This window comes from Pteropus alecto, unplaced genomic scaffold, assembly GCF_000325575.1.
Source record: "Pteropus alecto unplaced genomic scaffold, ASM32557v1 scaffold92, whole genome shotgun sequence".
Classification (NCBI taxonomy): Eukaryota; Metazoa; Chordata; class Mammalia; order Chiroptera; family Pteropodidae; genus Pteropus; species Pteropus alecto.
The window spans coordinates 9,949,713-9,974,694 of record NW_006432447.1 but is presented as its reverse complement, the minus strand read 5'-3'; the positions used below and the strand labels follow the sequence as shown (position 1 = coordinate 9,974,694).

Below are 24,982 nucleotides of genomic sequence, written 5' to 3'. Positions count from 1 at the left end.
ATATGTGCTGCTGGAGGCACGCAGAGTTGTTTCAGCTGGGCAACGGCAAACACTTTTTATTTGATAGTTAAATTTTTATTTAAATAGTTAAACATTTAGTGGGATTTCATGAATTTCTTCTTGGGGCATGGCTTAATAAAAAAAGGAGTTCATTCATTTGGCTTCAAGGAAAAATATTCAGTAAATAAGAATAAAATGATGTGCAGATATGACAAAAACTGTGATGGTGGCAATTGACTGATAGTTTTTTAAAAACACTTTTCCTTAGGGTTAGGGTCTGGGAAGGAAGAATGGGGGTGGTGGTGACGGGAGCTGTCAGAAAAGAGAGAGAGAGAGCGCACAAACGGCCACTGAGAATAACTCCTAATCGAACTTCATAGCAGTGAGTCCTCATGCTATAAGGCATTGACAGGGGAAAATGTTATTTTAACCTTGGCCCAAGAGCATAATGTTCTTCAAACATGCAAATGAGACACTTCCTTAGAATTCTAAAAAATTTTTTGAGTTCACCTTAAAGTTTTATTTTCTAAACTTGAATAAACAATTTTTATCTGCTCTTCTCCAGTCAGTGGAGCATATTTAAATAATTTTAGTCCTCTGACATTCACATATTATAATTTATCACTGCCTTAAGCTGTCAAAAACTCTGTTTCTGCTACCCTAGATGGAGTGTTGGTTTAAAAATAGATTATTATATAAGCAAATTAAGGGAAACATTAAAAGGGAAAAAATAATTGGGTTAAACATAGATTAATTATGTAATCAAATTAAAGGAAACATTAAAAGAGAAAAAGTCATTTTATTTTAAATGTTTCGGCTAGGTTTTCCTTCAGTGCAACAGCGAATATCAGAGAATAATAAATTACAGTAAAATTAAATGTGACAGCTTCTCTGGTCTCTGATCCATTTACTAGACTTGCTATTAAGAGTCCCCTTCCCCTTTCATGGCAGGCTGTTTTAAAACAGAGCTGATATGATAACCATAATTAGGTCTTGGAGAAATTAGATCAAGAAATTACTGGCTGCTTCCAGTTGACGAGGAGAAGGGCCACACTTCCTTCTGACAATCTTTTTAAAAAAAATTATGCTGTCTATGCTGCTGCTTTCTCCCAGCCAAACAAGACAGCCCCCGGCCCCCTTGACACGGCCAGGGCAAGTTGTGCACTGACCACACGGAGTCCACCCATCCTCTCACACTCTCTTACCGCCTAGCATCCTGAGGGATGTGGCTGGTTGGAAAGAAATCATAGGTTTAAGGTCAATTCTTGGTGAAGCAAGATGTTAGTAGCTTGGGCAGGGACAAACTCATAACGTTGGCTGAGCAGACAGATAACTTCAGAGGTTTCTGCTTGCTCCTTACTGTATATTGGTGTTCCCTGGATTTTTCCATGTGTCATATACCTCCTCTGACCTCCAAGTGAAATGTGGCCTGGGCGTTTCTTGTTTTCTCCGAGTGACTGGGGCAGCGCTTTATGGACACTGGCTGTGGACTAACAGAAGCCTTCATGGTTGCTATTGCTACCCTTAGCTTGTTGGCGGTGCATTCTGGGCTGTGGAGGGATTACTGGAAGTGCGAACAATGCTCTGTGGGTTCATGGTCCAAAGAAACAGCGGGTGGCCCTGGAATTCTAGAAGAACATGAGAAAGAAGGAGAGAAACTAAAATGGAGAAATGGGTTTTACAAAAGGTTGGCCTCAAACTATGGAATTCCGCAATTGGTGCATTTGGTTCTAATAGTTCGGAATAGGGCTTTTCAATTAGGAATGTTGTTTACATTGCTTTCTATGCTTTTACCATAATTATATTGACTATTTGAACATATGTCTGGAACATCTCTTCCCACAAAAAGTTTTCATCTAAATCGAATGGAAGCGAGCTGGAGATCAAATCAATTTTTGCTGAAGAGTGGGGAAATATACAACCCTATGTCAAGGTCATTACATGAGCAGAAACTGCCCAAAGAGGATAGTCGTGACAACTGTCCAGTTATTCCAAAACCCATATATTTGAATTTGTGCTAAAACAACAACAACAACAACAAAAGACAGACTAAAATCTCAAGTAAAAGAGAAAGCATTTTTCCCCAGCAGCTTGCAGTGTCACGGGCACACATGCGACTGAAAAGCGGGAGCCTCTTTGGCCATATGGATGGTAATTTGGGACACCAAAAGGTGTTGTTGCCTGGCAGCTGTCTCTCTCCTTTCCTTCCTCTTCCATGAGAAAACCCATCCACCATTCGCATGCCCTCACGTCACTCTTCCAGTTCCAGAGCAGCCCACCCGGAAAAGACTTGGAATGATCAAGTAGGCTGCCCTCGTGGCCAGTGACTGGATAGACCTGTGGAGACCTGCCTGCTCCACATGCCCTAATTCCTCTCTTGCTTCTCTTTGTCTTTCCAGGGTGAAATGGGTCCAAAGGGTGAGCCTGGAATAGCAGGGCACCGAGGACCCACAGGAAGACCAGGAAAACGAGGCAAGCAGGTAAGGATCCCAGGGCTTACCACACCCCTGCAGTCAGACCTCCTCACCTGGGGGGCAGTGTGGAGAGGCAGGAGGGTGGGTCAATCAGATATTCCATAAACCCAGTCTCCAGTGTCCTCTGGGCTCGTGAGCAGAAGCAGCGCCACTTCCAGGAGCTCCTGGATTCTGTACGTTAGCCATAGTTTGAGTCGATGGGATAGGGTGCTATGTTCCAACGGTTTCCAAGGCTAGGGGCAAGAGTGGATCTTTGGTTTATGAGAAGAGGCCCATCTTAATGAATGCAATGGGGACTGGAAACAAGATCTAGTCGTTTACCCAGAAAACCTGCTTTTTGCCTCAATGCCCCAGACACAAATGGAGTTTTGGAGAACAGTCCAGATATTTCCCTGCTGTTGAAGGGTCTTCTGGGTCTCAACAATTGGGTGGTTTCCCCCTAGGATCTTGATTTATAAGTGACCCCCTTTATTGGCACTATTAAGGGTTTAGAGAAATTTTTCATTCTACTCTCCCCCTGGTCAGCGGGCTCTTGTGTCAAACCATGTACAATGAGAGAGGAAGGAGGAAGGTACACTTGCCTTGGCCAGCTTCAGAGCTGTACTGAGCGCCTCAGAGAAAACTCTCATCTTTGTTCTAATGGACAGGCGCTCCTGAGAGGCGCTCCCTTTACTTTTTTGGTTGTCCGTTTGCTGGCTTTTTAGCTCCTTTCCCATTATAAATGTAACATATAATCATCACGGAAAACTCGGGAAAGTCAGAAAAATAGAAAAGAAATCATCTAAAGGCCTAATATACAAGAATAACTGTGTAACCATTTTGGTATACTTCCTCCCAGTATTATTTATTTTATGAACTTCCTAGTTGTTTCTTTCTTTTATATCCAATATCTACTTGTGGTAGCCTAAATTTTTAACTTAAAATCACAATATAAGCATATTTGCTTGTTATTGCAGTTATTCATTAGGCATTTTTAACATCTTTTCAAAATGTCTACATCAGATTTTAGTAAATGAATAAGCAATAGATTGCTTGGACAAGAGAGGCCTAGCCAAATCATCTATAATGATGAGAAGTAAACATCTTTGGGCAAAAAGCTTTTCCATTCTTATACTTCCATTATCTCCTTAGGCTAGATCAGTGGTTTTCAGACTTTAGCTTATATCAGTCACCTGGAGGGCCGATTAAATACAGAATTCCTACCCCAGGTGCAACGGTTGTAGTTCCAAGTTTGCCTCTCATTGTCCCCAATGCCTAGGCCTTACTTCCCAAAGACTCTTGACATAAGTGACTTGGCACGGGGCTGTAAATATGGAATGTTGTGTTTTTAAAGCTCCCCACATGATTCTAATGTACAGCCAGGGTTCAGAACCATGGTAACACTATAAAGCCAATTCTGGTCTTTCCCAAATGAACTTAAGAATGACACGGACTCCAACCTGAATAATTCGGATTGCATGATAACTTTCAATGTCACAAAATTCCAGTTCAATTTTCAAAGTGGCATGGCCATGCATTCACAATGCCGTCACAGATACCAATTTCCCAAAAACTAGACTCCGAAAAAGAAAAAAAAAAAAAGGAAAATCTTTCTTTCTATTTTTGTTTTAAATAATTTTCTCTCCTATTGCTGATTTCCATGCAGAATTTTCTATACTGGGGTTCAAGAAGCCTGTTGGCTTCTGTCATCTAGTTCTTTACTTCAGCAACGTTTGTCTCTTCCTGGTGAGGATGAAAGCCAAGGAGGCTATTTCTTGACCCTGCTGAGAATGATTCAGTTGTAGTAATTTTAAAAACTACACAAGAACCATGTCTGGGAGCTCAGAGAAGTGAAGGAAATTAGCTCATCCTTTCTATAAGATGTTATAAACAACCCGAGTGTGCTCCAAGCCCTCAGTGCCTGCAGTCGGCAGATACTTCAGTTGTTAGCCTTGGGAACCTGCCATGGCACGCTCTTTTTGTCATGAGTTAATTCCTAGCGTAGGGTCTTATATACCAAGTGTTCATTTGGGACAGTGGTACTGAGTTCTGGAGGTTACTGTAAATTAATCCAATTCCTAGAATCAGAAATCCAGAAGGGACTTCAGGAGATTAGGATTTCAGAGCCAGAAGGATTTTAGTGACCGTCCAATTCAATTTCCTTTGTGTAGTCACAAGGAAACTGAGGGCCAGGGAACTGGAGTGACCTGCCCAAAACCCCTCAGCTGGGCCAGCTTCCAATCCAGAGTTAGAACTTGGAGGGTCGAGACCAGCTTTTCCCCACATCACATCTTCTCTCATTACCTTCACGCTTTAGGACTTGCCGCAGGCAGGCCTAGGAAAGCAGCTTTCGGCTTTTTTATACAAATCTTCAGCTAAGGAGTCAGACTAGCTTGAGGGATCAGTAAACTTTGTGGCAATAAAAGAAAAAAGAATGCTTTTCCTGGAAAGCACTGTGCAGTGATTTCTGCTCATAGAGACATGGCTTGCTCCGAGTAGATGACTGATAAGCAGAATAGTCCATGATTGCTGGTGTCAGAATCAAGGAACATTTCCAGCTTCCTCAAGCTGTGGCACTTCCTGTGCTCACAGCCAGCTGCCATGGCTGTTAGAAAAACAAGCCTTAACTGTGGCTATATTAAGACAGTGTGACTTCCTTTGCCATTTTGGGACCCATCTTGGTTACCTCAAGGAATGCTTCAGCTTGGGCTAAGGCTTAAGACTCCCTCCGTCAGGATGAAATTAGAAACAAACTCTGACCCCTGATCCACATTGAGAGTTTAAGAACTCCTTGGACATCCCCGAGAGAGCCCCCGGGGCCATGTTGACAACATGGCAGGTTACACGTCACTGCTGAGATTGGAAAGGCGTGCCCCTCATGCCTGCTTCCGAGACTTGGGGAAGATCACGTTTCATCATGTGGGCACAGGTGTAGAAAGGGGATTCAGGCCAGAGATGTCGGGCATCAATCACTGTGCTGGTTAATCCTGGGGCAAGAGCGAACAATTAGCAAATTGTTCATGGGAAGAACCCACAGGTCTTGGTTCCTGGGGTCATTCCTAAGAGCAGTCCCGAGGGAGAAATCTTTGTTCTTGGCCTTCCTAGAGCCGGCCGCAGAGAGGACTCTCAGGTAGAATGACTGCAGCTGCAGCTGGGCCTCTTTTTAAGAAGTCCTGACTTCTCTGACCATGTGAGAAAGATGAAACCAAGCCAGTTGCTCTGATAATCCACTCGCCCCACATAGCCCTTGGTTCTGTGCAAACCCCCTTTTCCCCTCTGAGACCTTTGTCAGCCTCACGACAAACTCTTCACACAAATGAAGGTGTGTGTGTACTCACCCCATTTTGCAGATGAGAAGACTGAGGCACAAAGCACTGACGTGAGTTACCCAGGGTCTTGTGGCCAAGGCGAAACCCCAAATCTTTGACTAATGACTCAACAAAATTACTTCCTTTTGTAATTTCAGCTTCTTCCTCTTATCTCATTTGATCTATGGAAGAGAGGTGAACAAGTCAGATTCAGCCTACAGGGACCTTAGATGTCTCATGGGGAGATGATGAAATGACCGTCGCAAAATAATTGTATAGTTATGATCTAAGATAAATGCTATTGGTTTTTATTCTGAGAGCAACAGGTAGCCATTGGGTAGAAACAGCTCTTGTGTAAAATAAAAGTGGTCCTGATGAGCAGGCAGAGGGCCTGAGTTCTAGGCCCACCTCTGCTGTCTCCATGCTGGAAGACTTAATTAATTCCAGCTTTTTTCTAAGCCCATTTCCTCCTCTGCCCAGTTAGAGGAGTGGGCTAGATTGTCATATGCCATCTTTCTAGGACAGAGCAAGAAGTAACGTCTGCAAACTTGCAACCATTACTATCTCAAATGTCACTTGCCCTGAGCTTTTTAGGAGCTTGGTGGTCAAGGCCTCTGGGGCTGCATCCTGCCTTGGGCCCTTGCTTCAAAGTGTGAGGTGGTCCTCAGTTTAGAGATAAATAGGGAAGGAAATTTGCTATGTCATACTATTATAACAGGCTCTGCCTTTCTCTCTGTCAGGGGCAGAAGGGAGATAGTGGAGTTATGGGCCCACCAGGCAAGCCTGGGCCTTCTGGTCAACCTGGCCGACCGGGTCCCCCAGGCCCCCCAGGCTCCCCATCTGCAGGTAAGAGCTATAATGCTTTGCTTGACCTACAGTGTCGCACTCCTGGCCAGCCTCCCGATAGAGGGTATTAAGAGATGCCAGCAGAGGTCTACCTTGTGTTTTGAGTTAGAAACTACCAGAGGCACTTTGATATATTTATGATTTCCTCACAATTTGGCTCATTCAACTTTTACACAAGAAAGACCAACATCAAAAGAAAAAAAAAAGAAAGATAAACATCATTCTGGTCTTGTTTTTAGCATTTTGGAGAACAAATAGAGAAAGAGAAAAAAATTATATTTATGATGTCCTTTTTACTTTAAGTGAAAAATAACAGGCACATATTTTATCAACTAATACCCTTTTTAAGAAAAAAGTTTCATGGCTCCAAGAAATCTTCGTAAGCCTAGAAGTAAAGAAGGCATTGCAAATTTTTCTGTCTTACACAGTGTTACGGAAGAGTCCTTATGGATTTGCATCAAAGACAGGAGGAAACAAAAAGAAATCAATGTCTATCATTGAATAAGGCATAGGTACACTGCTGCCTTGTTTGACCTTGTTTAATTTGATGAGCTCAGCCCTTTATTTAGTTTGTTCCTTTGTCAGCTCAAAGTCAGGCCTTTCATAGCACACTGCCTGGATGAATACAGCATCCCTACGGCCAAGAAGACTGTTTACTGACTGTGTAAGAGTCTTCCTCCTCAGATATACAAAAGAAATCAAAACAATTTTTATTCTGATTTTTTTCTTAAGAAAATGAAGGCATTTAAAAATTCCACAGTGCACCACTCCACCCCCACTGTCTCCCCCACCGTGCTTAAGGAAATATATTTGTAACCATATCATGGGATGATCAAGAAATGTCAATTTTGTTAGACCAAATTGAAACTGGCTCTGAGATTCCAATCTTCCAGCATGCCAGGAAAATTCAATTTCAGGCATTCTTGGGGTTCTCTCTGCTTCTCCGACTGCCACAAAGGAGTTGGGCAAAGATCCTGAAGAGTTATGGCAGAAAAACAGCAGGGGAGGCCTCTCCAGCCTTTTCCTGCCCTCTTTACCTGTGAAATGCCTGTCGTCCAAGATCATGTGGTCTGTGGGTGCCTGGTGACCACTATCCTCATGCCAAGCTTAGGTATCAGGACATTTTCAAGGCTAGGGATCCTGGTCCCTTCCCAAAGAGCTCCCCACAACCCATCCTTCTGAGACCTTACCTCTTCTCCAGGATACCTGGGGTCTCTATTCTCTTCAGGTTGGGGCGATTTCTCCTCTTCCAATCTCTAGCCCCCCTCTCTCTTCATACTCCTCATACACTGCCACCCCTCTTAGGAGCTTTTTCTTCTGAGAACAAAAGGCAGACGTTTTCAAATAGTACCTGTTTTTAGCAAGGACAAGAAAGCACAAAATTTTTGCTATCCGCTTGAAATCCTGAGAGAACAAACATCGATTAGCATGCCAATAAGTTATCTTGTCACATCTATTTCTATTTCGTTAAGGGAACTGGATTTGAGGTGCAGCCCAGTCTACATGTCCGTGCCACATATTCTGTTCTCGTGAGTTGACTGGATGATGTGGATGGAGGTCCTACCTAGTCCTCGTCCTCCTTGGTTCTGGCATGCATAACATTCCAAATCCAGGGACTGAGAGCATGGCCCGAAGCCTGGGTTTTGCCTTTGAAAGGGACTCTCATGGTCCTTGGGGTGTCAGGGGCTCCTAAAACTGAGGAGTAGCCGGGAGATGGAGCAGAGATGTGGATGCGTAAGGAGGTCCTTAGCAGACTCAGGCCTTAATAGTCTCACTGCGTGCATCTGTTTGTCAAGGCCAGCCCCCATCTGAGCTGAATCCCAGTTTCCTGCTTGGGCCTGGGGCTGGGTGCGAAGGGCAGGGCCTGGAGACTGTCAGCAGCTCATTCAGATGCCCACTGTTTGTCTCACCAGTCTCTGATGGATTGCAACCACACCCCTTTAGTAGGGCCAGTGTAGTCTTGTTTTCCCTCCTGGTCTTCCACCTCCTTCTCGCTCAGTTGAGTATGCTCACGTCCCCTTCCCCTCCACTACCCCATCTTCTGCCAGATCCCAGCCATGCCGCCCTCTGTCCTCCAGCAGATGCCCTGCTCTCTGCAGAGCTAGAGCATTTTCCCATAGTCTCTCTGGGCCCATGTAGCCCAAATGGCATTCTTGTCATCCTCTGGTCCACCCAATAAAAAGCCTTTCCTTCCTTCAAAGCCCTTTCTTCAGTAAGGCCTTCCTTTGTCTCTAACAGATGGGTCTCCTTCTCTTGGGGCCCCATTGCCTTCTGCTATGGCTCCTCCACTGGTAACTCTTTTCCCTGTTTCATTTTCTTTTGAGATGCAAGTCCTTGAGGCAGGATCTGGCTGAGCCTGCTTCACATCCCATGGCACCTGGCAGGTGGGATGGCTGGGGCTGGTCCCTGCAGGTGCCCACATTGGCTCTCAGTCTGTCCCACCTGGGTATTTACTGCACAGCAGGCAAGCAGGATACTGACTGTCTCTTTGGATTGATGTCCCCTCCCTGTGCCTTTCTTTGAGCCACTTCCTTTCTGGGAACCTCTCAGAATGAGAAGTCTGAAGAAAATGGGGCAATAATCCTGTTCTTTGGGAGAGTAAGAAGGGAAGGAGGAGTTTATAATAGATCTTCCCTGTGCCTGGGACCAGTTGGATAATCATGGAGAGTTGGAATAGGGCCCCAGAGCAGTTCCTGAGACTACCTTTGAGAGTCTAATAAAAGTCTCAAACTCATGCTCAGGAAAAAAAAAATGGGTCTACCCAAGATTCTGCACATTACTTCCCAGAGATCCAGAACTCCTGCCCCAAATCCATCTGGGGATACCCTAGGGCTCTGCGGAACACAGGCTAAGCTCTCCTGGGCTAGTCCAACCCTTCCTTTATAGGTAAGAACTTTGAGCCTCAAAGAGAAATGACTTCCCCAATGTCACAGAGCCGACTAGGGGCTCAGCTGAATCAGTCTGTGGCTCCTGGGTCACAGACCTCCCCGCTTGGCCATGCAGCCTCCGCAGGGGCAAAGTGGAACCTGGGGGTGATATGGAGACTATTCTATGGTTCCTCTGCCTTCTCCCAGATCCCCTCTCAGACCTGCTCCCCCTGCAGCAGCCAATGGTGATGGGAAGTTCTCTGGGTAAAGATGGAGAACAGGTCCTCTGGCTGCAGGGGTGCTGGACAGGCCAGGCCCACTGGACCAGCTTCGAGAGGCCGAGGTAGGGAGGTGCAGGTTGCTGTGTCTTTCAGTGAAGCCTGACAAGAAGTAGGCGGAGGCAACAGATGCCCTCCGACAGTTGGGAGGAAGCGGCAGGGAAGCTGCAGTGGTGGCAGGAAGAAGCCTCCCTACCACATCCTATCTTATCAAGTTCTGGTGCCAGTGGCGTGACATGGAATAGTGCTGGGGGAGGTGGAGATGGTGGGAGCTTTTTATTACCCAAGTTACAGAGAAAAAGGAGTTGGAGTAAGGGAGGGAGTAAAGGCAAAATGCTTTTAGGATGTAATTTGCAATAACCAAATTATAAATTTGGCTGAGTCTTTTCTGCACCCAGACAGGGTATAAGTGAATCAGTGTGGTACCTGGGAATTGCCAGCTTCCTTCGAGCATCAATATTCTTGGATATTTGTCTTTTGAACAGCATAGCGTTAGGTCAAACATGAATTCAAATCTTAGCCTCAGTACAAATTAGTTGGATAATGGACAAACCCCTGAATCCCTCTGAGGCCACTGTTCCGGAGGAGTCGCTGGGGTCACAGAACCTGCCGGAAGTCTACTCCAGTGCCACTCTCATGTCCTTGGTTACAGAGCATTCCTACCTCAATTTCCCTAGGTTTTTAAGTACCCAGAATATTCCTGGGCTGGTGGAGTCTCTGCCTCTCTGGGCTCTGCTGAAAATATCAGAATACAAGACTGGAGCTCTCCCTACAGAATCGTATTCATATTTCTATTAGAACAAACAGCCGTTAGCTGGTGTAAGATGTTGGCAAGCCTCCCTTCCCCTCGCGCCGCCAGCATCCTGATCTTGGACATATCTGTCCACTAGCTCACGAAGGCTCAGGGTGTGGGGGTCTTCCCACTGGGGGCTCCTCCTCCAGCTGCAGCTGTTTCCCTGGGCTCCTGACCAGACCTCTCCTCTGGGGTCATTTTATTTCTTGCCGTTCTGGGGTCTGCAAACTGTGCACCCCGTTACTGGCTGCCTTGCATGTTTTACGACCTGAAAGCTATGACCAGACTCCTCCTTATTTTCCCTGGGGGAGGGGCACTTATTTCATTTTTTAGTCCCCATCTTTCCTCTCTCTCAGTCAAATGGCTCTTGCTGTAGCACTTTTCTGCCAACCAGAGTGTGACTTCTAGCATTTTCTGAAGATCTTTCCTTTCCAGTTAGTCTGCATTGATTGATTGATTGATTCATTCAGTCATTCAATCAGTCAGTCAGTCAGTCATCAAACAACTACCATTCCCCTACTGTGTGTCGAGTCCTAGTGAATGAAAACAGGCACCAACCCTGCACTCATGGAGCTTAAATTCTTGAGGGGAGATCAAAGAATCTCATAATATATACAATCACGAACAGATAAGTACCTTGAAGAAAAGGCATGAAATTGTATCCGAGTTGAACATGACAGAGTGTGAGGATTCAGAAAGGCTTCCCTGAGAAGGCAGTGTTTGAACCCAGATCAGGAGTGGGGGTGGGGGCGGTCAGGCACCTGGAGGGGAGGGATGGAGGGTGAAGGGGAGAGCGATCTGTTGAGGGAATGGAATTTCCGTATTACCAGCAGTTCTCAACCTGGGTGCACACTGGAATCATCTTGAGAGTTTTTAAGTGTGGTTGCCTGGGTTCTGTGCTCAGCAGTCTTGATGGAATGGGTCTGGGGTGTGGCCTGGGCATCAAGGCCTTTAAAAGTCAAGGTGAGAACTACTACCCTAGCAGGTATCTCACATTGCAGGGAGTAAATTTCCTGATCATGTCTTTTCAAGACACTCTTCACTCAGTACCAGGGAAGAGTAAGTGGGCTGAGCATTTTTTAATGTTCCATTTTCTTTCGGAAGAAATCAAGGAAATGCACACTCAGACACTCTTTTGTAAAGATCCTATGTATAAGAAGAACAATATAAAATAAATAAGAAACAATAAAAGTTATCAGTCAGCAATTTGATCATCTGCAAGCAGTCCCTATTGATAGTGGTCTAAACAAACAGGATTGTTCTTTTCATGCAACAAGGAAGCCCAGAAGTGGCCAGTGGCCAGCTTTGGTCCAGCCTTTAAGTGTCACTATCAGGGCTCCAGGCCCCATGAGCCCCTGGTTTTTCCCTTAAGTTGGCTTCTCTTCTCATCCTTATTACTTTATGTTTGCAATGTGGCTGCTGCAGCACCAGACATCTTCTGTCTTCAGGGCGGGAAGAAGGGGGAAGCTATGCCTTCCCCCAGCTATGTTTCGCCCTTATCAGGATAGAGTGTCCCAGATGCCCACCCTTCTCCCACCACAGACCCTGCATTGGCCGACACTGTGGCACCTGGTCACCTTCAGATGCAACAGAGTCTGGGAAGTAGAATCCCTGTTTGTCTAGTCTCCAAAGCATAGAGAGAGGGAAGGGAGAAGGGGGCTTGGGAAAGGTGTTACCGCACCCAGCATGGTTCAGGGACCCACACAGAATATCACCTCTCCCACATCTTGGCTCAAAAGCATCTCTTTGAACCTCTGCCCCAGGCCTGCCCTGAAATACTGGGGACTTAACCTTCCTTCTGTTGTGAAGGTCACTCACATTTCTCTGGGCTGTTTGGTTTTCTCTTCCTTGGCGCTAGTTACACAACAGTCTGTTGCTTCCTAGGACAATTTGTAATGGGACCCAAAGGGGAAAGAGGATTTCCCGGGCCTCCAGGAAGATGTCTTTGTGGAACGCCCATGAATGTGAATAACCCTTCTTACGGGGAATCCGTGTATGGGCCCAGCTCCCCGCGAGTTCCTGCGGTAAGGTCCTTCTGGGCGAAATCTGGGGTGTTGTCCATTAGGACAACATTTGATCCTCTCGGGGCTTTTTAAGAGTAAATCTTATTTTGTATGTATGTCTGTATTTAGTAAAACTTATTTCCCCCATTTACTGGGTACACACATATAAGAAATTGGAAAATAGAGGAAATATCAAAAAAAGAAACCCAAATTGTCCATTTGGTTGTGGGTCCATTTTGGAGTGGTTTTTTCTTTTTGTTTTTTTTTGTGGGGTTTTTTTGGTCTTTTTATGCAAACAAACAAACAAACAAAATACACAAAAAAATACACACACATAAAAAAACACACACATTGAAAATTTCAAATAAATACAAAAACAAAACAAATAGCTTAATGAACTTCCATGTACCCTTTACCCAAATTTAATAATTATCAACTCACGGCTAATCTTGTTTCCTCTTTATGCCTACTTACTACTGCCCACCCCTTTGGATTGTTTTCAAGTAAAGCCTGGTCATCAGTTCATCATAAACATCGTTTGAATCAATGCATACTCTTCTATCTATCATGTGGTTGTGCTGTGATTTATTCACCCAGTTCCCTACTGTCTGATGTTAATAGAGTGCTCCCAAGCATTTCACTAATGTAAATAACACTGTAATGAACATCTTTGAGTATAAGAATTTTGTTAAGAATCATTTCTAGGTGTTGAAGTACTTGCTTAGATGACATCACCTTTCTCCTTAAGTCTTGGGAATAATTTAAATGTTTAAAATTTTTAAATTATGGCGACTATTTTTATTTCAAATTTAGACATCAGGAAGTGAATTGCAAAGGTGTGGGAACCAAGCCATTCCTTCCCACTTCTGGAGGAACGCTAGAATATAACATGCAAATCCCTCTTCCCACTGTTGAACAGCCCGAGGTTGGCGATTCTGTGTCTTCCTCTAGCTTTTCCCTGCCCCCTGTAGAAGTTTTTTCTGAACACCTCACCAGTGTGTTCTCTGGCAGATTTTTGTGGTCAACAACCAGGAGGAGCTTGAGAGGCTGAACACCCAAAACGCCATTGCCTTCCGCAGAGACCAGAGATCTCTGTACTTCAAGGACAGCCTTGGCTGGCTCCCCATCCAGGTACCCCGAGGCGTGCACTTAGGACATACCCCACCCAGAAAAGGGACACGTCATTAAAGGTAGGGAAGGCCAACAGTTAGGCCTAGTGCAGAGCTTTTTGCAGTCTTTCCATGGAAGGGCCGAGCATCCTTCTCTCTATTTCTGAGCAGCTCTCCATGCCCCTGCTCCCCAAACAGAATCTCCTCTCTGAGCCAAGGATCCAGATAGTCTCATATCGCTGTACTGCTCGGCCACCGACTGCTCTGGCCCAGACGCCCTGCCAACTACAGAGCTTTCGGCAACGGGAAAGGAATGCCTTTCCCACTCAGGAGGAAGCCAGGGGCTGCCCTCTGGACCTAGAGCCTCTGTCCCCAGTGTCAATGACTGCCCTGCCTGGCACGCTGTCCCTGGTAACTATGGTATATTTCTTTGACCAGCTGACCCCTTTCTATCCTGTGGACTACACTGTAGACTACCGCGGCTCCTGTGGGGATGGGGTCCTACAGCCCGGGGAGGAGTGTGACGACGGGAACAACGATGTGGGTGACGATTGCATAGGTGAGTGAGGCCCAGCCGAGGAGAGCTCTGGGGCGGGGGTCAGGGCAAGCCCTAGACACCAGCTGTGGTGGTTTGGGACAATTCTAGAGCCGGAGGGATGATGTACCTGTGCTGTTGTGGGGACAACCTTCTCCATTCAGGACAAATGTTAACTTCTACCATCCAAGCATGCCAGTGGGGGTTGGTGTCAAGGACCTTGTCCTCAGAGGAGCCACCAGTACTTCGCTTTTTTCTGAATCCTACTTCTTGGCAAAATCCATATACCAATTCATATTCTTGTTCAAAAGATAAGGGCGATGCAAAAGGGAAAAGCTATGAATTTAAGTCAAGACTCAGTTTTACTAGATTGAGCCCTACTAGAAAAACCCTTTTTAGGGGCAGTGGGCTGGCCAGACCTGCCTTCAGGCCTTCAGGCTTACAGGATGCTACCAAGATGGACAGGCAGCCTAGCACTGGAGGGTTTGCTTTGCTTTTTAAAATAAATCGGGTAACAAAAGTAGAAGATGAAGTGAAAAGCATAGGCTTTAGAGTCAGACAGAACAGTGTTCAAATGCAGGCTTGAAGAGCCACTAACCCACCTCCAGCTCAGAGCAGCTACTCAGTGAGTGGGGTGATGGGGAAGTGATAGCTCCAAGCCTCACTCTTCTCAACTGAAAAATGGGTATAGCGGTACTGACCACTTAAATCTTTAGAGATTCTATGAACTAATGTGTGTGGATTGTCGGGGTCTAGTGAGGGTTCAACATCCCTTCACCGAATTACTATTAAGCCCTTGCCAGACTCTGCTCGGGGTTAGGGATTTGGAGATACAAAGTTGAGTTCCTTTCCTGCAGGAAGCTCAAGGGAAGGGTGACGGCGTGGTGAGGAAGGTGTGCACAGGGGTGGGGGTGGGGTGGAGTGAGAAACTGCACTTCCTGTGACAGTTCCTGGGATGGTGATCCCCAGGATGCTGGCCTTTCCTGGAGTCCTTTCTGCCTCTGCTGCGGACACTGTCAAAAAGGAGATCATGCAGCAGGAAGGAACAAATGGGGTCTGAAAGCCTTGTGAAAATGAGGGTGGCATTCATACTCCAAGACCCTCCCTTTGTGTGAAAATAGAGATCCCTTTGAAGACCATCTGGCTCCCCAGGGATATGGAGTCACCCACCCTGGAAGCTCTCTGTAGACAGACAAGAGCCACCATGGCCATCACTTGTGCCCAATGCTCAGTCTCCTGACCCTCAGCTCACGGAAGCCCACAGTGGTCCTGTGAGGGGGAGGTGGTGTCCATGCGCCAGGTTTGAGATAAGGACATTGAGGCTTCAGGAAGCCAAATGGCTGCTCTTGGATGCTTGGCTAACAAGTGGCAGGACTGGGCTGGAGTCTGAGTCTCCTTATTCTCCAGTGTGGGATTTGGGGTCTGAGGGGTGGTCCCTGGATGCACACGAAACTTTATTGAAGTCCATTTAAAGCTTTAGTGAAGTCCATGAGCACGAAGGGCTCATGCTCTGGATGGATGCTTTAGGCCACGATTTTACCAGATAGAGCCTTAGTAGAGAAAGTCCTTTTAAGTGAGTGGGGCCCACCCAGGCTGGCAAGCCTGTCCTGCCCCTGCCCCTTCTCAGATCTGTACCTCCTTGTGTCCCCTCAGGCTGTCACCGAGCATACTGTGGAGATGGTCACCGGCACAAGGGCGTGGAGGACTGTGACGGCTCTGACTTTGGCCACCTGACATGCGAGACCTATCTCCCTGGGTAGGGAGGGCGTCACGTGCTCTCATAACACCCCTTCCTTCCCACCTGCCACCCTCCCTCGTTCTTCCTCTTCTTTCCTTTACAATTTTGAGTGCCTCGTACATTTCTGGTACTTTCCAGATACGGAGGTATGGTAACAACACAACACATGATCTTGCTCACCCAGGGGAGACAGGCAGTGAAACCATAACCACCATGTGTCCTTCTGGGGCAGGCTGCATGCCACCGAGGACAAACTGGGACAGACACAGCCACCAGCTCCATCCTGGGCCCCTGGGGGTCAGCGATCTGTAAGCTTAGCTGCTGCCCCACACGAGCAGCCCCCATCCCTGGTGGCTGCCATGACCACATTAGTATTCTGGGCTGTGGGCCTGGGAGAGAAGCCCAGCGGAGGGTGGAGGCATCAGGGTGTTTCAAAGAATCTAAGCATCTGTATAACTTGCACTCTCTGGAACAACTCCTTACTTCTGGGCAGGCCTGTGGGTGCCAGTGAGACCACACCAGAATTAATAACTAGTTTTGCTGGCTTGTGGCTCCTTCCAGAAAACTCTAAGAACTTAGTATTCCCTTCAAGGACCCCTCTAGTTACTTCTGAGACTCTTCAGTGGGGAGTTCACATTGCTTAGGATAGACATTCCAATGTTCCAGCCTCTACCTGGACATCTCTCAAGCCAACTGAGGGCCACTGGCCTGTGAGGCGCTCATTCCATGCCCAGGCTCCTTTCAAGATGTAAAATGGCACCATGTTCCCCCTAATCCTCCAGAACCGGAGTTGCATAGCGTTCTAGGGCAGATGGGGAGGCTCTTCCCCACCGCCCCCCAACACCCCTCCTCAGTCCCTTAGAGTTTCAGTCTCTTCAGCCTTTGCTTCCAGTGTTGTTCCTCCGATAGGTTTGGACCCAGGCCCTTGGCAGGGCTGGGGAACAGACACCAGGCCTGTCTCTCTATTGCCCCCTCTCATCTCTCTCTTCAAGGTGGAGGGGGTCTTTTTAAAACCCCCCTACCAAATGCATATTAACACATCAAACTAGGCTGGGGGAATTACAGATCTGTTGTCATCCCAAGACTCTGAGCACTTTGGGCTTAGCCAGGCCCCCCACTGCATCTAGTGTATGCACTGCCCCCTCTCTGCAGTGAGGAGGCTTCCTAACAGCCACCTGCCAGAGAGTTGGCGGGAGGTCTGAGCTGGATAATGGCTCCATGGAGACAGCTGAGAGTACACAATCACTCACAAGTACAGGCTCTCATCGAGCCCAGGGCTTGCCCACTGGCTCACTGTGGTTACTCTCCTGAACTCCAGAACATAAGTAGAATGTATAACCCACCATCTGGGCACTAGTACTGGGCTTACAGAGGTATAGACTGCATTGTCCAATATGGCAGCCCACAGCCACATGTGGCTATTTAAATTTAAATTAATTAAAATTAAATAAAATTTAAAATCTAATTTTTTAGTCATACTAATCTTATTTCAAGAGCTCAGTAGCCACATGTGGCCAGTGGCTGCCATATTGAATCGTACAGCAATCGGACATTTGCATCAGTATAGCATAATCTAATGGACAGAGCTGGAAACATTTCAGGCCTTGAGACGGGGGCGATTCTCTCAGAGATGCTATATTAAAAACAAGACTACCAACTCCTTTTACCCGGATTCCTCAGCTGGATTCAAGAGAAAACACTCCAGAGGCCTAGACTCAACTCCCCCAAGCCCCTTACCCCAAACAAGAATGAGAATAGTCTCTATAGAACCCTTGGCCCTAAGTAAGGTGGCAGCAGTGGCTGCTGTTTGATGAGGTTCGACCGAAAGTCGCCAGAGGTGGCTTTGTCCTGAGGGCTAGGCAGGAGCTCCCCTGCTCACTTCCCCATGTCCACCCTGACACGTGTCTGCCTCCTCAGGTCTTATGGGGACCTGCAGTGCACCCCGTACTGCTACATCGACTCCACGCCCTGCCGCTACTTCACCTGAGGGCGCCAGGAGGAGGCGGGCTGCCTCTCACATGCCTGCAGCAGCTTCTCCACCCTCGTGAAACTGACCTCGCACCATCCTGGTCCGGTTTCCATCGCCTTCCTGCAACCAAGACAAGGACAAACTCGTGCTGCTAAGATGTGCTTTTAACTCAGTCCAACTGGAAGAACTTAGGACCAGTGCATCCTGTCTTAATCCAAAATACCGGAAAACCTCCCACATGCCCAGCCTGGGGACTGTGACCCATCGCTCAGATCGGGCCAGTAGCTGAACTACAGTGCCTGTTCTATTCCCGCGTGTTGCCCTTCCAGGCCGTGGACTGGCTTAGCACTGTTACACACACATGGACCTGCAGACTATTTGTTCTCATCCTGTTTGGGGCGTCTGGGGTACAGGCCTCTCCATCCCTCTGACCTCCAGAAATGTGGGCATTTTCACCAGGACAACCAGCTTCCGAGTCTCTCCAGGCCTGTGAACCGCACAGCAGGAAGTGGGTCCATTCTCTCATAGTGGCTCACAGCTCTGGACCTCCTGAGGGTCCCCTCAACTGGCCACAGCCCAGTATAGCCCCATGTGGACGTCCCCCAACAAGAGACTCAACTGTGAAGAAGTACTGAGAAAGCCACCAACCCCTTACTCTGCCTCAAGTATTGGGTGGAGGCTCAGCTGTGGTGCCTGCCACGTAGACAATAGCAGATGAGTGGCCTTCCGCTTCTTGACCATTTCCCAAAGGGACAGCTCTCATGGTTTCACCATCCCAGGCACCATCTTGACCTTGTGGCTCTCTGCACTTAGGCCTCTGTCTCTCAAATGCCTCTCTCGTCCATTTCTAATTCAGGAAAGTCTCTGGCAAAGTGACCTGAGTCCACAACTGGGCAGGCTGTCCGTGTTTCTTCAGCCCTGAGGAGAGCCCCGCCCTGGATGTCCCGTCTGGGACCCCACCACTTTTAGGCAGAGACGGTTCCTGTCCCGAGCTCCAGCTCCTGGCTGCCTGCTGACCCCTGAACGCCCTGTGGCCTCCCCGTGTCTCCATAGTGCGCAGCTTGGTCCTCCCGTCTGTATGCCGAGTCTCCCACGTGTCTACAGGGTCGTTGTCCTGCATGTCTGTGAGCTGCCTTTCATCACCATCTTTCCTGAGTGGGCCTTGGCATTGTTTTAGAAAGACGTCTTCCCCACAGCAGACCTTGAGTGGGGTTTGCCCATTTGTTATCAGACGAAGGGACACTCCTGGACTTTCGTACAAAGCTATTTAATTTGGCTAAGTCCTGGGGACTCAACAGATAGGAGCCTCTGGCCCAGCTGGCCATCATGCTGGTGGTCTATAGTGGACGGGGTCAACCCGAAGGTGGTGTCTTCAGAGATGGGCACATTGGCCAGCTTGGTTTCCTCAGCCTCTACTGCAAGCCCTGGGGTGATCTGCTCTCATGTAAAGTCACCACCTTCATGCTGGGATCTCTGGGTAGGAAATCAAGAAATAAAGACAGCTCTTTTCCCCAACTGTGGCTTTCTCTTCTCTGGGGGTTTGGGGCTAGTGTCCAGCATTGCTGGATGGAATGAGGGGTCTGAATTCAAATTCTCTTCCCAGACCCTGCAAAGGATTCTAGAATTTGGAAGCAGTCCTGCTTCCTCAGGCAGAGAGGAGAAAACAGGTTCAGAGATGTGAAGGAACTTGCCCAGGATCACAAAGCCTCGGCTTGCTAACCCAGCCCCAGCCCCAGCCTTGTATGAGGATCTTTAGGACGGGATGGAGATTCAATACTGCCTTGGGCCTGGCTGAGAGGGTCCCTTTTCTGGGCCTCACACCTTGGTGGGCATGAATCTGTTTAACTATCGTGCATAATTTGCTTAACTTCTCTGAGTCTCTATTTTCCCATCAATAGACTGGGAATAATAGTATCTTATTTCAGGGTTGTGTTGGATTTTAGCGAGCATATAGTTAAAATGTCTGACACCTAGAAACTGTTTAAGAAGTGTTAGGTTTTATCTGTGTCATTATTATTTAGTAGCTCAGCCCAATTCAATCACATCTTTGGGGACCTGGGGTATTTTTCTTCCCCATTTGAGGCCAGTTACGTGAGTTCACTTTTGACAGCAGTTTGGAGCACAGCCTTTACTGCAAAGCCGTGAGAAAAAGCAGTGGTTCTCAAACTCTGCTGCACGGTAGCCCATTTGATAAATAAATACCACCAGGGATGAACCCATAGACCATCAAAATTAGGTTTACTGACTGGTAGGTAGTAGGGAGACCAAACACCAGAGGAGCAATGGGGTACCCCGTCAAACCCAGAAAGACAAGATCGTGATAGGATTTGGGGAGGGAGGGAGAGTAAGAAGAACGTACATGAAGCAGTGTTGGGACAGGCACAAAGTAAAGCAAGCTGTGCATAAAGGGCTCAACAAGCAGCCTGGACCGGAAAGTGGACCAGTTAAGAAAAACATGGAATGTTATGCCTGAAAAACCCTTTCAGAACTTCTGCATCTAGGATGGAAATTGAAACTGCTTCTCTGTGTCAAAGTGACACACAGTTCAGGTCTTCCAGGTAAGAATGGAACACTCCATTCTTACTGACAGGCTTGCAAACTGCAAAGTTTTGACAGCCCATGACAAAGTTTCACAGTGATTTTTGTTCAGGTGGCAGGAGTAACAATGGGAGGCTGGCGATGTCATTAGAAAGAAAGTAGTAGTCACTCAAAGGAATGATTATGACACTTTCAAGCGGCAGCGGTGACTTTGAGAGAAAGATCACTTCCTATTAACTTTGCTGCTGGCTTTATATCAGTGTCTGCTCAGGCAATTTGATGAATGGCAGGGCACAGGGCTGAACTGTACACTCTCAGTCTGAACGGGTTTGTTTCCAATCCCAAGTATCTACCTGTGGCCAGGACTCTCTAGGCCAGCCCAGAAGCTCTTACTATAACCAGGGAAATGTGGGGATGGGCAAAGCCGTTTGAGTGACAAATGTGTAAGCAAAGTAGTCTTTGAAGGAAGCTTGGTAACTAATACTTAGAAACCAGTGCTTGGAAAGATGGTAGTTGCTGAGCATTTTGGGACAGACGGGATGCTGGCCATCTACCAGTCTAATAAGGGCATAGAGGGCACATGTGGGTCAAATTGCTTAAGAATCTTCAAACCTCATTATAATTACTGGGCCAACCTATGGCCCAGTGACTGTTATACTTGAGTCGTCTGCTCCATCCTTCCCCTATAATGGTGTGAACCAGTTTAAATTTACAATGAAACTCAGATCTTCAGTTTGTAACCATGAGCTCACAGGTGATGGACCCTCGTGGTTCACCAAGGTTACACTTGAGCACCCACAGTTACCACCCAGAAGTTCCAGAAGTGTCATCTATTCTCCCTCATCTTCATTTGTAACCATTCTGAGAGGGTTTCAAATCACACAAGAGTCATGGGTTAAAGACTCCCCACTCCACCTCACCCAACCCCCCTGAGAGAGGAAAATAACTCCCATTTCTCTCTGGGGATTTACCTGAGTTATTTGCAGTCCCGATAGTTGACTTTTTAGTCAGACAAGTCTACAAGAAACAATCTTACTAAAGGCAGAAATTGGTTATTTCCCCTGCTCTCTGTTCCCCCTTGCCCCACTCCCTTTATAGAAACTCAAGTAAAAGTCACTGGCCGTAGGTTGGCCCATTAATTATAATGAGGTTTGGAGAGTCTTAGGCTATTTGACCCATATGTGCCTTCCATGCCTCTATTAGAATGATGACCAGTGTGTCTGTCCCAAGATGCCTATGTAACACTGAAATTCTGCTGCAGACACTAGTATCTCAAGAGAATTTCATTTATGGTTATTTTGGTCCCCGTAATTTCTTCAAGGACAATGATGAATTTTTCTGTCTTTGATGTTCCAACTCATAAACAGTACCACAGTCCACTGCATGTCCTGCCCCAGGTTATGCTCAATATAACACCTGCGATGGGAACTTGAAGGTAGTCATCCTGGTCATGGGTCATCACTTGAGGCTCATCAGTCTTCCCCAGGGCAGTTGTTCTCAATTAGGGCTCGTCAGAATGACCAGAAGTGCTTACGAAAAAGATTACTGGGTCTCAGCCCAGAGTTTCTGATTCAGCAGGCCTGGAGTGGGGCCTGAGAATTTGCATTTTTAACAAGGTCCCGGGGAATGCTGATGCTGATGGACCAGCAGGACATTTTAAGAGCCACTGCTCCAAGGAGATGGCTCATCTGAAGACCACTGCAGTAGACCAAAAACACAGGGAGGAAAGGTGGGGACTTGGGGTGGGTTGCTTTTTAGTACTCTTCTATTAAACGGGTAGAGTCCAGATCCCTTCCTTTTGAATCTAAGTGGGCTTTTGACTGCTTTGACCAGTAGAATACTGTGGAGGTGATGCGGTATGACTTCCCATGCTAGGTCTTAAAAGGCCACGCAGCTTCTCAGAACACAACATTCTAGGGGAAGGCAGCCATCACATTAAGACCGACTACCCCGAGACTGCTGTGCTAGCAAGGCTATGTAGGTTCTCTGGTTGGTGTTCCCAAATGAGCCTACCCCACCATGGTACCAGATATGTGAGTGAAGTCAGCCTGGACTTCCACTCCTGCCCATTTGCCAACTGAGTACCTCCGAGTGACCTCAGTTGAAGCCACAAAGAGCTGAATTGCCCAGCCAAGTTCTGTCCTAACAAATTCCATTAGATAAAGTTGTTGTTTTAAGCAACTAAGTTTTGGGGTAGTTTGTTACTTAGTACTAGATAACTAGAATACTGCTCTAGGTTAGAAAGGATGGGAAGGAAGCAAACTACACACAGTGAATAAAGAGGGAAGTGCTAAGCCTAGAGAAGCCATCGACTTGGGTTTGGTGCCCTCTGCAGGAGCCATAAACAGAAATGTCTTAACTCCCCCTGGGACTTATTTATCTGGCCAGGAGAAAAGCCAGAGCTGGGAGGAGCCTTAGTGATCTCATGGCCCAGTGTCCTCAACCGTAGTGGAGACATGGGATATGTTGAGGTGAAAGATTGATTGCAATAATTCCTCAAATTTTCATACCTCCCTGTATCTATACTTTTCCAATGCACTTTGCAACTCCTCCCATCAACTAGTGGAGGGTATTTTCCCACTCCTTGATTCGAACTTGGCCTGTGCCCTGCTTTGGCCAATGACATGTTAGCAATTGTGACAGAGACAGTTGTGTTTATTCTCATTCTGCCTGGCATGACAACATGCCCAGGCTAGAGGATGACACGTGGAGCTGACCTGCCTGAGTCGCCTGTTTTGCTGGCTAAGGCCTCCTAGATCAGCTGAACCTGTCAACTGCCAGGCATATCAAGGAGCCCAATCAAGACCAGAACTGTCTATAGCTATGCCCAGTTTAAATCGCCAATCCAGACTTGTGAGCAAAATAAATGCTTATCATTGTAAGCCATTGAGTTTGGAGATAGTTTGTTATGTTATTGTAGTGGCAAGTTAACTGAGCATTAAACTGTTATGTGATGAATGTATAGCACCACTTCCTCACTGAGAGTCCTGGTTCAAGTTTAACTCTTATTTCCACCTGAAGAAATGGGAGCCAACTGCAGAATAAGCAGCAGCAGATTCTTGGCCTAGATCTCTTAACGTGTAATTGTATTCAGTCCAAATTTATTGAGCACCCATTAGGTGAAAGACACCACAGAATTAAAAAGGAATATGGTCACAGCCACCTAGGGGTTTACAGTCTATCAAGGGAGCCAAGACCACAAGACAGATGTGGGCATTGCTGATCAGAGGTATGGAATAGAAGCAGGAGGCAGGATCACTTCCAGCCATCAAGTGTCAGTCGGGGGTCAGAGGTGTGGCATGGCATTCCAGGTGAAGGAAATTGGTGAGCTAAAATGACTAAGATATGTCTAGGAATTCGGTTTAAACTTTGCGTGGTTCTCAGACCCAAAGCCAAGCCTGCCTTTCCAGACCAAGGAAAATGGCCTCAGATGCCATGTGGCTCACTAAAGTCATCCTTTAGTTTTGAACTTACACATCTTTTAAAAATGAGGTGTATGTCCTAATAAACGTAACACCAAACTAAGAAGGAATCAATTTAGATAATCAAGGTTAAGCACAAAGGATTCCTAAAAGAATCTTATATTTTTCATTGATTTCATTAGAAAATAAAATCCACCAAGACAGGAAGTGTATTGCTGACTTTAACTTTTACTTAAATATAATGATCTTTTAAGAGAATAAACCAAAAAAACTTTACACAGCAAATATTTTACATAAATGTAAACATGCACATCTACTTCATAATTAAGCAAAATAAACTTTTAAGCACAAAATTTTAAAAATTATTAAAGAATGAGACAATGAACTCAAGACGGAAACAACAGGAGCAACGAAAACACACATTCCATAAAGCTTCAATTGGTCTTGTCCTCCAACCCACTGGTTAAGGCCTGAGTTTCAGAAATCCTACCTTCCTCGCCAAATGGGAACATCCGATTTGGCTGTACCTAATATACATCCACATAACAGAATATTACTCTTTCAAAATAATGTAATAAATACATCACACACACACACAACCAAACCCGCACACACCTGTACACACCCGTACACACCCTACTTAACCAGCCTCTCAAAAAGGGAAGTAAGGATTTTGGAATTTTCAAGTTTTTCCACTACTGAAGCACATACATATTAATACCACATAGAGAAAAAAAATGATTCCGCTACAGAAATAAAAGTTAATGAGTGGCATCATTACAAATATCTAGTTTGTGTTGTTTTCCAAATCACGTCTTTACTGTGGTTTGCCATGGTTCCTCAGATCGTTCGGACTTAAGTCTTTACACCTCACCTAATGACCCATAGTTGGTAGACGTACAGAACAAAGGAAAGGCAATTTTAACAATTCAGTTAGAAACTTCAAAATTATGAAAATCAGATGGATAGTTTTTAGCTGTCTCTAAATGCCTGGAATGTTTTCTCTAAGTCTACCCTCTCTACTCCGATAGTTGGTTCCCTCCGCCTCCCACTCATTGGGCTATAAGCATCTGAATGTCTATTCCTGTGGACGCCCCAGAGGATAGACATGAGAATAACGGCC

General features: G+C 46.4%; 1 protein-coding gene across 2 annotated transcripts in view; it reads left to right on the top strand.

Annotated features, from left to right (window-relative positions):
* COLQ (collagen like tail subunit of asymmetric acetylcholinesterase) overlaps positions 1–19,430 on the top strand; it is a 29,000-nt gene extending 9,570 nt beyond the window's left edge. Inside the window, exons 9-15 of one of the 2 annotated variants that reach the window (XM_025043655.1) lie at positions 2,400–2,480; positions 6,502–6,607; positions 12,430–12,569; positions 13,560–13,679; positions 14,096–14,216; positions 15,846–15,948; positions 17,848–19,430. In XM_025043655.1, the coding sequence (XP_024899423.1) occupies positions 2,400–2,480; positions 6,502–6,607; positions 12,430–12,569; positions 13,560–13,679; positions 14,096–14,216; positions 15,846–15,948; positions 17,848–17,917 (741 nt within the window). In that variant the 3' untranslated portion in view covers positions 17,918–19,430. The remainder of the gene's footprint in view (positions 1–2,399; positions 2,481–6,501; positions 6,608–12,429; positions 12,570–13,559; positions 13,680–14,095; positions 14,217–15,845; positions 15,949–17,847) is intronic. The other variant, XM_025043656.1, reaches the window with a different exon arrangement.
* Positions 19,431–24,982: the final 5,552 nt, after the last annotated feature.